Here is a 16,439-nt window from a genome sequence, read left to right as displayed (position 1 = left end):
GGCATGTGCATGTGAAGAGAAGGTTGGAGGAACTATTTTTTATGCCCCGGTAATTCTCGTTGGATCAAATAGAAATGTGTTTGGATCTGTTGCTTAAATTTATCACGTTAGGAAGTTAGCACAGTCCTTATTTTTTATAAATAATAACAGTACCCTTGTTATCCTCATGATCAAGACACAACCGTCCGGGAAACTAGTGACTGGGTTACCTGCCGGAGTTGTGCTGCAGTGGGGTGGCGACGAGGAAGACGAGCTCGCAGCCCTTGATGACCAGCCCGAAGGGGGCGGCGTCGTAGATGTCCGCCTCGAACAGCACCAGCCGCTCCACCGCGCCGGTGAGCCCCCTCAGCGCCTTCGTCTTCTTCTCATCCCCTGGCACGACGGACCAAGAATGCTCAGACAGAGAAGATCGACGGGGCAGGCATGGCATGAGAGAGGGTGCATACCGAGGTTCCGTAGGGTCCTGTGGACGGTGCAGCCTCTTTCAAGGAGCTTCTTGACGAGCCAAGAAGCTATGTACCCTGCCGCTTTGGTGACGCACACCTTGCTCATCTTCTCCGGTGCCATCTGTATATAGGTTTGCGGTGCTGCCTGCTGCTATCAACTCTCCCGACCAGAGTGTTCATGGGCAATTACGCTGGACTGGTTGGTCAAAGATGTTTCGTGGAGCCCGTATGTCAGGCCGTAATACATGTCCAGTCCCATCACCGGTGCATTTTCTCGGCCAGCCTGTTATATTGAACATATAAAACCTCCTAGAGTACCCGCCGTTCTAGCGCATCTGCATCGCGAGATGAATCTGGTTCGAATGATTTACCGTGCAGCGTCCTTTTCACCTTGCTGTTAAACATCTGGACGTTCGTTTTGCTGCACGCTATGAATTCAGGTTAGAGTGGATGACGACTGGGCCACCCTTTTGCATGGACCAGCACTGCAGTGTCCGTTCCACGTGCGCGTTCGGGTCAGAGAAGGGGTGGGATACAGCACTCTTCCAGTAATACCTAGCCCACAAGCGACCCTCCCTCCTCCTCCAGACCTCCCTCCTAGCCGCCGCCGCCTCTCCTCCTCTTCCTCCTCTTTCTCCCGTGCCTCCGCCGCTTCTCCTCACCTTCCTCCTCTTTCTCCCGTGCCGCCGCCGCCTCTCCTCCTCCTCCTCCTCCTCCTCCTCCCTACGTTAGCGCGGTTGGGTCATCGGGTGAGCAGCGGCAGGCATCTGTAGTGTGTCGGAGTGTGCGGATGATGACAGCGGCACGCATCTTGGTGAGGCAGCGGCCACGGCCGTGCCCTCCTCTGCGCTTCCTCTTGAAGTACCCTCTGCTGCCGCGTGCTCGTCCTTCGTGTGTTACCGGTGAGATTTCCTTCTCTCTTTTGCTCTCTTCCACGATCATGTTTTCTTCCTCACTGCTCCTCTTCTTCCTTCAATCTCTCCTGTTCAGCACCGAGGAGACGGGTACACGAACTAGGCGGGCCACGGGACGACAGCTGCTCGAGCACCCACCTCATGAGGAGGGGTTGAGTACAGCTCCCAGATCATGGAGGAGATGCCAGCACAGGTGAGCTCTTTCTTTCTACTTTCCCCATCTTCCCATGGTGCCTTGAGCTATTTCTAATTGTTTTAGGGTTTGGTGGCAGAAGTCACTGGATGCATGCTCAAGAAGCCCAGCACGGCCAGGTGAGTGTATTTTAGATACCTGATATATATAACAACACAAGTTGTTATCCAATATGCGAAGAATCATATGTATTTTTTGTACATTTTATGGTTACATTGATATTGTTCTCCTGCAATTGTTAATAGCCTTAGACAGTGTTGGCCAACTTGAAATTTAAAAGTCAAAAATTCTCTGTCGAAATTGAACTGGTGTGATTTACAACTCCAGCGTTGCAACATGCCATCTTCCACTAGCTATTACAACTTACTGGAAGGCCTTGACAAAAATATTCTCCGTCGAAATTGGACTGGTGTGATTTACAACTCCAGCATTGCAACATGCCATCTTCCACTAGCTACTACAACTTACTGGAAGGCCTTGACAATGAACAGAGATAACTAAGATGGATAGTAAGTGGAGTACAATATAGAAAATGTGCAGATGATAAATAGCTAATACCTTCGACATATTTATCATATCATTATTGTTTTCTTTAACCCGAAACAGTCGAGCATGGCTCCACTGCATTTTTATGAAATTGTGGCAATATGATTACTATTTGAACACTTATAGGTTGATGCCATTCTTTTCTGTAAAAGACTGATCTTTTTTGTTTACTATTTACTTTGTCTGAATTTAGTATCTACTCTGTCCAGCTATATCATTTCAATGTCACCAGATTTAGGTTCGCATGGTAGCTAAAGAAAATGAAAAGTCAGCCACCATATGCCAATGCCACTCCTATTCCCAGTGATACAACATCTAATATTATCAGCTAATCAATTTCATGAGTGATGTGGTACTATATTTCTAAAACAGAGAGGTCTGATTCTGATGTGGTGTGAGGAAAATTTCAGTTTAGTACAATTCTGGAAGAGTTCTACTTGACTGTCCTGGGTCCTGAAGTACAGAGCAGTTACACTTCATAGATCATGGGAACCAACATAGTTTTTTATGTTTCCCAGTTGGGAAAATGCACTACTACGTACACATCTAGCTTGCGTTTCACATACTGAAATTATTGATATTCAATAGTTGAACTTACCAAGTAGTAATTTGCAATTTTCATCTTATATACAACACTTATTTTCTGTAGGATTTTCCAATTTGTCATTCTAACCAAGACAAACCACTTTTCAGGTTGACATTGTTGGAGTAAGTTGCTATTCTTCAAAGGACCTGTTGTCTTGGAGAAACAAAGGAGTTGTGCTCCATGGCGAGGAAAATAATTTGTCACATGACCTCCACAAATCCAATGTCTTGGAGAGACCCAAGGTGGTCTATAACAACCGGACCGGCAAATACGTGATGTGGATGCACATAGACGATGCGAACTACACCAAATCCTCAATCAGCGTGGCGACGAGTGATTCTCCCATGGGACCATTCACTTATCTCTACAGTAAGCGCCCACATAACTACGAAAGAAGAGGCATGACCATTTTCAAGGCCTACCTGATATATTCATCCAAGGGCAACAATGAGCTCCACATTGTGCAGCTAACCGATGACTACCTCGACGTGACCGACGGCATGCGAAGAATTCTCGTCGCACGGTATCGAGAACCCCTCGCGCTCTTCAAGTTCCGTGACATCTACTACTGATAACCTCGGGTTACACCGGCTGGGCACCGAACACTGCAAGGTGAAGAAAAATTCAGATGGGAAACTACACATATATATTGTATGCTATACAAATATTGCAACATACATGGGTGCCAATGCGGATGCCGATGCTACCTATCGTATGTTGATATTAACATGGAGGAGGCACATATGTTTGTTGATTCTGTTTCTGGGTTGGCCCTTGAGGGGGAGAGAAAGCAAACTTCAGCATGCTTCAGGTGCATATCCTCCGTTGTGCTTGTCTCCCTAGATAATTTGGAGCATTGTATGTTTTGTTAAATATGATTAATTACTTAATTTAATGGCAGTTGTGAAAGGTAGAGCACATCCGTGCTTGGTTTTACTTCATTAGTAGCTGGCATTCGGTAATTAATATGAAATTATTTGTGAAAGTTAGGCCCAGAGAAAGTGTGCCCTGTTTTTCTCAGATAACTACTTCTGGTTATATACTATGACCAAATTATGTAGGATTGTACAATAAGCTTCATTGATTCACTTATAGAAACTGAACTATTGTTGTGTTAATGCATTATAGTCATCCTTAAAGACCTTGTGGTTGGTTGCCATGTCTGCCAAATAATTGCTTGCTGAAGCACTGGTTCTAAACCTATAGGTAGGCTCATGACCTGTTCATTGATCCGTCTGGCTGACAATATTTATCTGCCATTGGCAGATTTCTGCTCTTTGGCTGGCAATGGTCCGAATGGAGGTCAAACTAGCATTCCCCCAGGACAGACCGCCACTTTTCGTCATTTCTGTCGGATTTGGGGTTCCGGCAGACCCTATAGATTCGAACACTGGGGTGCGCGCGGAGATTTGGCCTTCTGTCTACCTGCACTTCGCCGCCTTGCTAGGATCTAAGCTACGAAAGGGAACAACACAAGAGACACAGGGTTTATACTAGTTCGGGCCACCATTGTGGTGTAATACCCTACTCTAGTTTGTGGTGTGGTGGATTGCCTCTTGGGCTGATGGTGAATAGTACAAGGAAGAACAGCCTCGCGAGGGTCTGTTCTTGGCTGGTGCGATGAACTGCTAGGGGGAGTTCAGTCGCTCTCTCTTTTGATGCCTCTACCCTGGGGGTGGCTAGTCCTATTTATGGGCAAAGGCCCTGAGCCTCTTCCCAAATATTGAGCGGGAAGGGTGCCAACAATTGACCATTTTGAAGGGGAACATCTAGTACACTTATCCTGACTAAAGTTGGCCCTCGCCTATCAAAGGCTCTGGTGGTGATGCCGGCTTGGGCTCCACGATGACTTCCATCCTGCCGTCCTGCTGGTCTTGGTCTTGTTGCACCGAAATGGATGCCTTTGCTTGATGCTCTCGCATGCGCTTGCCCCCCTTGCACCAAAGAGGAAAGAAGGACACTGTGCGGGCTGGCGCCCGCCTGGCGCCCTTGGTCGTCATGGCTTGCGTCATGGGCACCTCACGAGGTACCCCGCCTTGATCTCTCCGCCTCCTCGCGAGCCAGCCTGACAAGGCCGTGCCTGAGGAAGCCTCCTGTCGTCCGCCCCGCGAGGCTTGGCCCCTCGCGAGGGTCTTGAGCTCGTGCTGCCGAAGATGGGCCATGCTGGGCCGCCCCTTGAGCCACGCCGCAGGCCGAAGGCAGGCAAGTCTGGGGACCCCCATTCCCAGAACGCCGACAGTAGCCCCCGGGCCCAAGGGGCGCCCGGACTTGGCTGAGCAGAGAGGCGAAGGGGCAAGCACGAAGCGTCGCGGGCCCTAACAGCCTGCGGCCTCGGGCGCCGTGTGGCGGTTGGTTGGATGTGGGTGGCTCTGCTCCCCACGACGCCTCGGCAACTGCACGACTTGACAAGTCCCTGCATGCAAAAACTGGTCATGATTATCCGCGATCGTGGAGGCCGACGGTTGGCCTCCTCCGGCTATAAGTACGGAACGGCGCGGGCCATTCCAGTTCATCTTCCTCGGCTGCTCCTCCTCCTCTCCTCCATTTTCGCCACTGCTTCGCCTTGCCGCAATGGCTCCGATACGTCGGTTCTCTGCGAAAGAGAAGGGAAAGGCCCCCTGAGAGGGTCCTGACCCGCTTCCGCCAAAGAAGCGGTTGGTCCTCTGCCGCCGAGATGAGGGCGCGCGGCAAGAGGTGTCGAGGACTTGGTGCGAGCGACCGCCACCAGGGTTCCCGCTGCCTTTGTACGCCCACCTTGAGGGCCCTGCAGGAGCTGATGCCGAGCGCCATGGACGACGCCACCGTCGGCTCCGGCGGGTCACGGCGGTGCGCGTTGTCCCTCCTGGAGTCCACGCCGAGGGCTCCTCCCGAGAGTTTGTGCTCCACGCCGCCATGCCTCCTCGATCTTGGATTCACCTTCCTCCCTCCTTCGCCTTCGAGATTCCGCCGAGGGGGCCTTTCAGGCTTTGGTTGCAGCACGCCGATTGCCAGGCTCCCGCGACCAATGCGGATGTCGAGGTCATAGCTCCAGGTAAGGTCTTCATGACCCATGGCTGGGGCGAGATCGCCCGGGTTTGCGGGACGAGGGGTGCCCTCGTGATCCAGTTGGAGTTCGACGGCGCTTCCATGATGCTCTTCAAGGTCTTCGACGAAGATGGGCGCCGGCTGGAGTGCTGCCCCAGAGGCAGCGGCCGGAGCTCTGGAGCGACGAGGACTAGGCCTGCCGCTCGCCCTTCCAGCAGCTCCTCCGGTGGCAGCGGATGCCTCGAAGGATCCAGCGACTCCGCCGAGCCCTTCGCGACTCCGGAGACGAGCGACGACAGCTACGAGCCCCCGAGCCTGCGCCGCTCTCGGAGCAGGACGGGCTCATTAGACCGCCACCGCCTCTGATCTGGATGAGGCTAGTGCCGGGCCTCACGCGGCCCACTGTTGATGATGGCGTTTGCCGTCGTAGTTCCTGTAGTCAGGGTTCTTTAGGATTCACGTCTTTTGTCCCTGCGAGGAGCCAAGAACACACCCCGTGGGGGCTTGTAAGGTGTCTGTAGTCCCTTTTGTTAATATGATCCTTATCATGAAGCAGTGTGAGATGTTGATTCCGTCTTAGCTTAGTTTCTTCCTTTCGAACCTCACGAGGGCTTGGTGCTCTGCGCCGACAGGTCCCAATCCCAAGGCGGCTTCAGCCGTCGCTGGTATGCCAGGTCGCGATGCCGTGGTAAAGGCCAGGAGGTGAGCGGCCTGGGGTCCAGTAAGAGCCCCTGAGTCGCGATGCTCAGGAGGTCTCCTTTGGCGCTCAAGCAGGTATCGTTCGGTGAGAAAGGAATGCGACGTTGCTAACACGGGATCGCATTGGATGCGGTGACGGTGCAGAGATGGCTAGTGTTTTTGGAGGGTGACTTATCTCGAGAGGTAGGAAACGCTTCCTGGTGCGGTGCCAAGCTTGCACATTGGCCAGCGAGGGGTTGCCTGGCGAGGTCCCTGCATGCCTCTTCCCTCTCGCCTCTGCTCCCCTTTTTGCTCTACGTCCTCGGGTCCCGGCCCTCGACCGGGTCTCGGCCGTCGCTGGTTTGCCAGGTCGCGATGCCGTGGACAAAGCCAGAGGGTGAGGGCTGGAGAGCCAGTAGGGGCCCTGAGTCGTCATGCTCAGGTACACCCCCTTTAACGTGCAAGCGGTTCACGCGGACGAGAGCGAAGAGGACAGCATGAGGGCCTCGCCCGACGCTTCTCCTTGGAGGGATCCTGCAGGTCCACCACAAAAAGAGCGAAAGTCCGCTATGACAGGCGGCGGTTAGCCGTTAGTTGCTTTGGAGAGGCGACGAGGCGCTAAAGGCCTAATGAGGTGTATCGGGGCACCCGCGAGCCAGCGCGGGACTCACGGGGCCCTACCCCAAGGTGGGTTGCGCCTGGCACTGGGCCTTAACTGGTGATGTGTTCCTGCAGATTTGGCCAGATGCCGATGCTCTACGTCCTCGGGTCCCGGCCCTCGAGCTAGTCTTAGCCATCGCTGGTTTGCCAGGGCGCGATGCCGTGGACAAAACCAGAGGGTGAGGGCTGGAGAGCCGGTAGGAGCCCTGAGTCGTGATGCTCAGGTACCCCCTTTAACGCGCAAGCTTGGTTAGATGTCGACGCTCTACGTCCTCGGGTCCCGGCCCTCGAGCGAGTCTCAACCGTCGATGGTTTGCCAGGGCGCGATGCCGTGGACAAAGCCAGAGGGTGAGGGCTGGAGAGCCGGTAGGAGCCCTGAGTCGCGATGCTCAGGTACCCCCCCCCCTTTAACCTGCAAGCGGCCGACACGAAGGAAGAAGGGGTGCCACGGACAGGCACCAAATAACAAGCATGATGGGTCGAATGCATAAACAGAGAATAAGTGCAAGAGGGATATATGCCGCCGGGTCTGACCCGAGCGACTTGGGGATGATGCAGCTCAAGGGGCCCCCCCAACAAGGTAAGCTAAAAACATGAACAAAAGGGATACACGCCGCAGGGACGGACCCATGCGGCCTGGGAATGATGCAGCCCTGGGGGCGCTCCCAGCTGGAAATGAAACTTGAAAGGTGTCACCTAATAGTGTTGATGATGAAGGGGTGTTGAAGTAGCAAACGTAGCGGGTTGTGGGAGCCGATCTTCACGAGCCCCCAGGCCCAGGAGCCTCGGGGGGCTCCGGAGGCGCTGGTGGCTCCTCGCAAACCATCTCCATCTCCGCCAGGACTGCGGAACGCCTGGCCTCCTGAGCCTCCAGGATGCCCCTCATGAGGCGTTGGCGCACCGCAGCCGCGTTCGGCAAGCCGTAGGGCATGCAAACATAGCTGTGGGGTGGGCCTTCACAGCGCCCCACGCGTGAGGGCCAGAAGCGCTCCTGAGAGGCGGCTCGGTTGAGCCCTGGGATGTCGATGCAGACGCGCAGCCCACCATCCTCATCTGGATGGGGAGCTGCGGCTGGTAAGCGGCGGCTGCCACTCATGACTCTTGACTCCTGCAATTCCTGTGTGGCCTGACTGACGAACTCCTGAGGGTTTGGCCCTCCTTGCTTTGCTCCTTCCTGAGGGAAACGTGCTCTGAAACACGCCTCCAAGTGGTGCCCAAACGCCTCCCTCGTGACCTTAGCAAGGTCGGTGGCCCTCCAGGTGGGAGCCCCCGAGCCCTGCTTGAGGAGGGCGCCGGGCGCGCCTCCCTATGCGACAGAAGGAGGTGCCCCTTGAGCTGGCGCAAACCCTGAGGGGCCTGCCTCCTGAGGGGTCGGGCCTGGCGATGTCTTCTTCTTCTTGGGAGCGGCTTCGGGGAGCATCCCGCTCCCGCGATCTGGGTCTTCAAGTGATGTGGCTTGGAAAGCTCGTTCCAAGGAGCACACTGCGTCTCTTTCTTCACGGGGGACCGTGATGACTCCACTGCTTCCTGGCATCTTGAGGACGTTGTAGCCGTGATGAGTCACGGCCATGAACTTGGCGAGAGCTGGGTAGCCGAGGATGGCGTTATATGGCAGGCGGATGTGAGCAACGTCGAAGTCAATGAGCTCGGTGCGGTAGTTGTTGCGGGCCCCGAAGGTGACAGGGAGGCGGGCCTGCCCGATTGGGACTGTGGAGCCGTCGGTGACTCCAGAGAAAGGCTTGGTTGGCTGAAACTGATCGTAAGACACTTGGAGATTGTTGAATGTCTCTATGAACAGGACGTTGAGCCCTGCCCCGCTGTCGATGAGGGTCCTGGTGACTTGCACGTTACTGATGACTGGGGAGCAAAGCATTGGGAGGACTCCAGCTGTGGCCGCGCACTTGAGCTGATCCGCTGAGCTGAACGTGATGGTGCACGCCGACCACCTGAGGGGGCGCGTGGCTTCAAGCTTGGGGAGGACTGCATTCACTTCGCGGGCGAACTGCTTGAAGATGCGTGAGAGGTTGGGGCCTGCGCTCCGCCCAGGATGCAGGCGATCGCGCGTGGCTCCTGGAATCCCCCAGCCCCCTCGTCCTGATGATGGTCCTCATTCCTCCTTGGTTGCGGAGGCAGCGGAGGGAGGCCTGCGTTTCCTTGCGGGCGTTCTTCGCGAGGCTGATCCCTCCAGTCTCCCTCGCAAGGCGGATCCTGCCAGCGATCCTCGCGAGGTCGGTCGCGCCACCCTTGGCGAGGGTCGCGGTCTTCCCAGCGTCCTACGTTCCTTCCTCCTCCTCGGCCGTAGCCACGATCATTACGGTCGGGGCGCCGGCCGACCCTTCCTTCTCGCACGGCTCGGAGCTCTTAGCATTCGTTGGTGTTGTGGGTGTGGAGGTCGTGGTACACAAAGTATCGGCTGCCCTTGAAAGACTCGGGCTGATCTCTGCCCCGCTTGGTGTCTGGTTCTGCCGCGAGCATGGCAGCCCCCTTGCGCTTCACGTCCTTGGCCTTGGATTTCTTCTCTTTCGGGTCTGCGGCCGGCAGCTCGAGGAGGGAAAGGCGCCCTTCCTCAGCCCTGGCGCACTTGGTTGCCAGGTTGAACAGCTCCAGGGAAGTGCACAGATCTTCATGCATCGCCAACTCCTCCTTCATCTTGACGTCACGCACACCGTCGAAGAAGGCTGAGATGATGGCCTCCTCGGTCACCCTGGGAATCTTGAGTCGTGCGCTGTTGAAGCGCTGGATGTACTTCTGCAGGGTCTCCCCTGGTTGCTGCTTGATGCGGCGCATGTCGCTCACGGCAGGCGGCCGGTCGCGAGTACCTTGGAAGTTGGCGATGAAACGGGTGCGCATCTCGTCCCAGGAGGAGATCGTGCATGGGGCCAGGTTTAGGAGCCAGGTGCGGACCCCGTCCTTGAGTGCCATGGAAAACCAGTTCGCCATGACCTTCTCATCCCCGTTGGCGGCTTCGATGCCCAGCTTGTAGAGCTGGAGGAACTCCGCAGGGTCGGCCGTGCCGTCGTAGCGAGGGGGTAGGTCTGGCTTGAACTTGCAGGGCCACGCGACGCTGCGCAGCTCGGTGGTGAAGGCGCGGCAGCCTGCTGTGGCCACGGGAGGCCTCTGGTAACGAGGAGCTTGGTCTTGCGGGCCCCCATGCGCTGTAGCTGGGAGCAGCGTAGGGTCTTGGTGCGCCGGAGCAGGAGCGTGGTCGCGACGGACAGGAGCAGGGAGCACTCGGGCAGCTTCTTGGGGACGAGGAACCTCTTGGCAGCTCCGCTCTTGCTGCGCTGGCGTCGGACGGGGTGGGTTCCGTCCAGGAGCCACGCGCTTTGGGGCCAGGGCGCCTTCTTGAGGGGGAGGCGGCTGAGGCGCCCCCGGAGCTTCATTGCCCGCGCAGGGCGGGGTGCGGTGCAGCGAGAAGGACGGCGCAGGGGAGCCCCCTGCGGCACGGACGAGCTCGGCGACGCGGTCGAGCTATTCTTCGTAGACGTCGTCGATCGGGCGGTAGCGCAGGAGCTTGTTTGCCGCGATGAGCGCAGCCCGAGCCTCCATGGCCGCGCGGGGCGCGCGGGACGAAGAGCCGGTCGGGGCGAGTGAGGGAGTGGCAGTGCGGCCGTCTCACCTCATGGATGGATGCTGCGATGATGCCTGCTGCTCGTTCCCCGCCGGGTCGGTGGCGGCGTTGACGGCGGGCGACAGGGAACGGCGGGGTGGCCGCCGACGGGGGCCGTCTGGGCGATGCGGGAAGCGAGAGCGGCTCGGCGCTCGGTGCGGGCCCGACGAGCGTCCGACATGGACGTGATGGTCGGTGAAGAACAGGGCGGTGGAAGACAAATTCTGGCGCACCCCTACCTGGCGCGCCAAATGTCGGATTTCGGGTTCCGGCAGACCCTATATATTCGAACACTGGGGTGCGCGCGGAGATTTGGCCTTCTGCCTACCTGCATTTCGCCGCCTTGCTAGGATCTAAGCTACAAAAGGGAATAACACAAGAGACACAGGGTTTATACTAGTTCGGGCCATCATTGTGGTGTAATACCCTACTCTAGTTTGTGGTGTGGTGGATTGCCTCTTGGGCTGATGGTGAACAGTACAAGGAAGAACAGCCTCGCGAGGGTCTGTTCTTGGCTGGTGCGATGAACTGCTAGGGGGAGTTCAGTGGCTCTCTCTTTTGATGCCTCTACCCTGGGGGTGGCTAGTCCTATTTATAGGCAACGGCCCTGAGCCTCTTCCGAAATATTGAGCAGGAAGGGCGCCAACAATTGGCCATTTTGAAGGGGAACATCTAGTACACTTATCCTGACTAAAGTTGGTCATTGCCTGTCAATGGCTCTGGTGGTGATGCCGGCTTGGGCTCCACGATGACTTCCATCCTGCCGTCCTGCTGGTCTTGGTCTTGTTGCACCGAAATGGATGCCTTTACTTGATGCTCTCGCCTGCGCTTGCCCCCCTTGCACCAAAGAGGAAAGAAGGACACTGTGCGGGCTGGCGCCCGCCTGGCGCCCTTGGTCGTCATAGCTTGCGTCATGGGCACCTTGCGAGGTACCCCGCCTTGATCTCTCCGCCTCCTCGCGAGCCAGCCTGACAAGGCTGTGCCTGAGGAAGCCTCCTGTCGTCCGCCCCGCGAGGCTTGGCCCCTCGTGAGGGTCTTGAGTTCGTGTTGTCGAAGATGGGCCATGCTGGGCCGCCCCTTGAGCCACGCCGTAGGCCGTAGGCAGGCAAGTCTGGGGACCCCCGTTCCCAGAACGCCGACAATTTCGGCTGCAAAGATTGCATGTGTTTTCGTAATCATTGATCCGACCCTTGCCTCAGGTTCAGTGCCCACACTACACTTCAGTTCTAGGTAAGTGATCAATGTTCAATTATACCTTTTAGGTTCCCTCCCTCTCTCTGATTAACTACCACATTTCCTTTACTTTATACAGGAACCGTGGACACTTTATTACGGTGATATATGTTTGAATAGTTTTTTTTGAAGAGTTATATATGTTTGAATAGTTATTGTAGTTAACTCTGAAGATTGGCTCTTATTTTAATCTCCTCATCCTAATATTCCTGGTTCGAGAAAATTGTGTTGATGGCACTGACGACTGTTAGAACATCATGTGTCAACCAAAAGAGTTTTATTTGTGAGATATGACAGTATTTTTGTATGGTATTTTGTAGTATCTCAATGAAGCTATCATGATTCTGCACAGGGATTTTATACATGGTGTCAACACAATTCTCCGGTACATTGCACGTGCTGCATTTGTTTCCAGCTTCTATGGCCAGGACGATATTCAGGCAGCACAAGTATGTTCTGGTTTTACGGTGTTTGTCATTGATTTTCACTATGATCTCACTGTGTCCTGAGTTGCTATTGTTTGCAAATCTGTAGGTTGACCAATGGCTCAAGTACGTACCAACTCATTCTCTCGGGCTCTGAATTTGAATCTGCTTGCTCATTTCTTGATGGATACTTGGCAACTCGAACCTTTTTTGTTGGTTATGGTCTATCAATTGCTGACATTGTCATGTGGTCAAATCTCACAGGTAATTTACCTGGCTTCTTTCATCATTGAGTAATTTATTGGTCTCTCCCTCTCTTTTTGTCTTGCCTTAAGAGGTCACAACTCTTTTCTTCAGGAACCAGTTTTTCTTGTATCAACATGCAGTACTGTACCGATTCAAAATGACTAATTTACTTGAACTAATGCCTTAGTATGTATGTAACAATTTGTGCAGGTCACCATGGTTGTTCCATTGTCATATCATTCATCATATGCTGCTGTTTAGCATCACAAAAGAAGAAGGCCAGAGTTATTTCTTCGTTTTGGATATTTTCCATCATAACTAGCAGCCAATCTGAGCCGAATATCTGAAGTAATTTCCGTAAGTTAAGTTCCGGTGCTCCTATCTTTGAACTAGAATCTTAGCGCTTATTTTGTCCACGTCAAGGTTTCTTTGTGTGCAATTGAAAATTATGTGAGAACTGGGTTTTTACTCCAATACCCCAATTTCAGCAGATATTGAAAACCCCAAGAGTTTGGTGCCATTTGTCACGCTTGTATACTTAATGCTATTCTTTGTGTCTTTAATAATGTCTCACCATTTGTACAACTCAAAAGAGGATTTCCCATGAACATTTTAGCACTGCTCTTACCTATCGATCAAAAAATGTTATTCTCTACAGGTTAAATTTGTTTGAAGATGATACTATGCATGATGCGTAAGCTGGGGATGGCATGACAGTGCATGCTGATGCTGTCGGTCGAGAAGTACCATACCGGTGAGTACTCCCTCTAGGCCGCTTCTTCGATTTTCTCTTGTTGAATGGCAAGTTTATGCTGGACTAGGATCAGATTCATGGTGTTTGGTGCATCTGCACTAAACTTCTTGCTGGATTTGATAGGGAGAAATATCCTTTGGTTTATAAGTAAACCTGAACAATGATGTAGCTTCCCAAATTTCTCTACACCCCAATCATTCAAGGCAAATTTTAGCATGGGCCCTCTCTCATCATTCAAATATTTTGTGATGCCTATGCCTCCGTTCTTATCTTCTGGAATATTTTAAGATCAACACAGTGATTTGAAAATGCAAACAAGCACAACCGGATGTTCCATGTTGATTGGTATATTTATTTCTCTCTTTTAGATTCCCCTAAATGAAAGTTGCAATGACGCTTGATTATTGTATATACTAATATGGTGGGCTTGTTAGGTTCAATTTGTGGTGGGATTCGGTTCTTTGTACAGTTCTGCTGAATGCTAAAAGAATTAGCTTATTTAATTTCTTCCATTTGTTGTGCCTGCCACTGATATTCTCTACGGTTCCCTTGGTTGCAGCTCTTGCCTTCCCTGCCAATGCTTCCTCCTGCCATGCTAGCCATGTGTGCCCTCACCTTTGTTCATCAATTCGTGCGCAGGTATGGATCGGTGATGTTGTCGATGCCTATAGAGCCATTACCTCATGCATGATGTGTGTTTTGTGTGTGCCAATTTGCCGGTTAGTGAGTGATAATATTCGGATGAATGTTTCATCGGTGTAGCAAGTGATCAGCAATAGACAGCTCTTAGTTTTGGATTGATGTGCAGATCTTGCTAAAGAGTTAACTAAGGACTCATTTATCTATTCTTATGCCCCAATGCTTCATTAAGTATTCTCATTTCTGCAACATAAAATTATTTGTTACCATCTTCTATTGTTTCCTTTGTTTTTATCAGTTATTCAATGAACACCACATGTCACATGAAATTTAGACTACTTGTCTACAGGTAATTGGTTAGAATCAGTTTCTTGAGTTGGCTTGCTTAGCATGTAATATTTCACTCACTAATTGTATTATTTCACAGTTGGCAATTGTTAGAATCAGGTCTTAAGTTTGCTTGCTTAATCATGTCCCTGTGTAATTGCTCACCAAGCTCGCCAATTGTGAGTTTGTCCCACATAATGGAGTTTCTATGAATTTTTGTAGTCCAGAAATTCTTGGAAATTCTCTTGTTGCTGTTATAATGTGGGTGTGTTCGGCTTCCTTCTTCATTAAAGGTGAGTCCTTTCTTTCAGGTTGGCCAACATGATGTTGTTTCTGCTGGAAAATAATTCATTATGCAATTATGGTTAGGTTGTCCTTTTTCCTTCATAACTACGCTTAATGGGTAGCGGGTAGCTGTTATGCTCACTTTGCTCAAAGCAAGGTTGTGTAGCCGTGCTATTTTGTGCTTTAAGAAGTAAGGCGACACTAAATCAGTAATCCCGTGCTTCTGCTATGTTGGCCCAAAGTCACTATTTTTTTCATGTTATCTTTACTCTTTAGCCATTCCAAAACATTTATCTGATTTGCAGTATGGCGCCTTTGTTTCTGGTCTACAAAACAACAACTTTTACCCAGGCTTGTTATTTCTAATTCATTCTTTTTCCCTGCTTGCTTATTATAACACAAGCCATCATGACTCTACTATCAATCATACACACCTTTTCGATATACTCCCTCTGTCCAAAAAAGCTTTTCCCAAGTTTGTCCCTCAAATGGATGTATCTACTATATACGGAGCAAAATGAGTGAATCTACACTAAAATATGTCTATATACATCCGTATGTAGTCCTTATTGAAATATCTAAAAAGACTTATATTTAGGAACGGAAGGAGTATACATTTAGTATTTCAACCATAACTTATTGAATGATAGGTCACCGATTATAATTTCAAAGAGGATTTTATATAGGCCCTATTTTCATTTCGATCTGTCCATGATACCCTTGCATTAATATTGTATGACATTGTTTATTCATCTTCATATGTTCTGTTCAGTGCAAATGCTACATGTATGTGCTTATTACGTCAGCATGGATGATATGTTTGATGCCCGTATAGAGATGCTACTTTATTTTATTGTTCATCTCTTCCGGTCATTTCTTAATAATCTTCATTATTATTAATGAAATGGCACCATAATCTGTTATATGGTGGTTGGAATGTGGTTACATGGAATTATGTATCTTCTTAGATAAAGAACTATTATAAAATAAAATATGTATATGAATTTTCATATCTCTTGGTTATTTTATATATACATTACATATTATTTCTAACCAATTTCTTAGTATTACTTAGGGCATGTTTGTTTGGGCTGCAATTTCCATGGCTGCAGCTGAAGGAGCGGCTGTAGCTGGTGATGAAGAGAGGCACTTCGCATTTGCCCACCAGAAGTACAGATCGGTAAAGTATAGAGAAGCTTCAGAGCATGGCAGCATTGTTTATGAGAAGATCCACGACAAACTGATAACCTACTTCTTCTTGGAGTTATCTACTATCAGTTTATGACTTGGTGCTAGCTGAAGCTTCTATTTTCTACCAAAACTGCTATTAACACAAAAAGTTAATGGTATTTCATAACTAATGGATTGAGCAGCAACTCTAGCGATCCAGGATTTTATCCTAAGCTGCTATTAAACTCACAAGAGGGAGCATTTTAATATTTTATTATTTTTTGAACATGGGAGCATTTTAATAACAAAAGAACTCTAGCCATGCTTTTTGATATACTACGTATATGTATGATGTACTAGCAGTTCCTATTTTTTAACTATTGCGTACCAGAAAATTGAATTGGCAATGTATGCATAAATATGATGTATTAAATTATGTCATGAGAGGGATTTGTTCATTTTCAAAACTAAGTTGGATGAGCTTAAATCACTTATTCACCAGTACAAGTTAAATATGCTTTTAAAATTTTAAATACATGTATTTTTTTAGAGTACATTATCTTTTGTTTCTAAACAACAATCCTGGATATGTTCATTTTTATGGCTACAGTACAGGTTAAACCATCCCAACTTCATAGCAGTACTACTCCAAACAGAACTGGAATGATTATATTTTTTATGGATTTTACAAAGTCAGCAAGCT

At 50.8% G+C, this 16,439-nt stretch overlaps 1 protein-coding gene and 1 long non-coding RNA gene across 10 annotated transcripts; one reads left to right on the top strand and one right to left on the bottom strand.

Moving 5' to 3' along the window:
* Window positions 1–205: 205 nt before the first annotated feature.
* Window positions 206–552, bottom strand: LOC119360781 (phenylacetaldehyde reductase-like). Its single transcript, XM_037626281.1, has 2 exons — window positions 447–552; window positions 206–372 (listed from the first exon to the last, which is right to left on the bottom strand). The coding sequence occupies exons 1-2, from the start codon at window positions 550–552 to the stop codon at window positions 206–208; spliced, it is 273 nt and encodes a 90-aa protein (XP_037482178.1).
* Window positions 553–1,046: 494 nt separating this feature from the next.
* Window positions 1,047–16,005, top strand: LOC119363063. 9 transcript variants are annotated; one of them, XR_005173739.1, is made up of 11 exons: window positions 1,047–1,348; window positions 1,437–1,553; window positions 1,620–1,672; window positions 2,793–3,496; window positions 12,243–12,339; window positions 12,425–12,579; window positions 12,772–12,918; window positions 13,220–13,315; window positions 13,875–13,954; window positions 14,504–14,574; window positions 15,642–16,005. It is a non-coding gene; the product is annotated as an uncharacterized LOC119363063 (long non-coding RNA). The 9 variants fall into 9 exon arrangements; XR_005173737.1 differs by adding an exon at window positions 14,253–14,303 and having other exon boundaries at window positions 12,772–13,315; window positions 14,382–14,574; XR_005173738.1 differs by having other exon boundaries at window positions 1,636–1,672; window positions 12,772–13,315.
* The last annotated feature ends 434 nt before the right edge of the window (window positions 16,006–16,439 follow it).

The sequence above is a fragment of the Triticum dicoccoides genome, chromosome 2B, assembly GCF_002162155.2.
Source record: "Triticum dicoccoides isolate Atlit2015 ecotype Zavitan chromosome 2B, WEW_v2.0, whole genome shotgun sequence".
NCBI lineage: Eukaryota > Viridiplantae > Streptophyta > Magnoliopsida > Poales > Poaceae > Triticum > Triticum dicoccoides.
The sequence above is the reverse complement of the archived record's forward strand: the minus strand, read 5'-3'. Positions and strand labels throughout refer to the sequence as shown.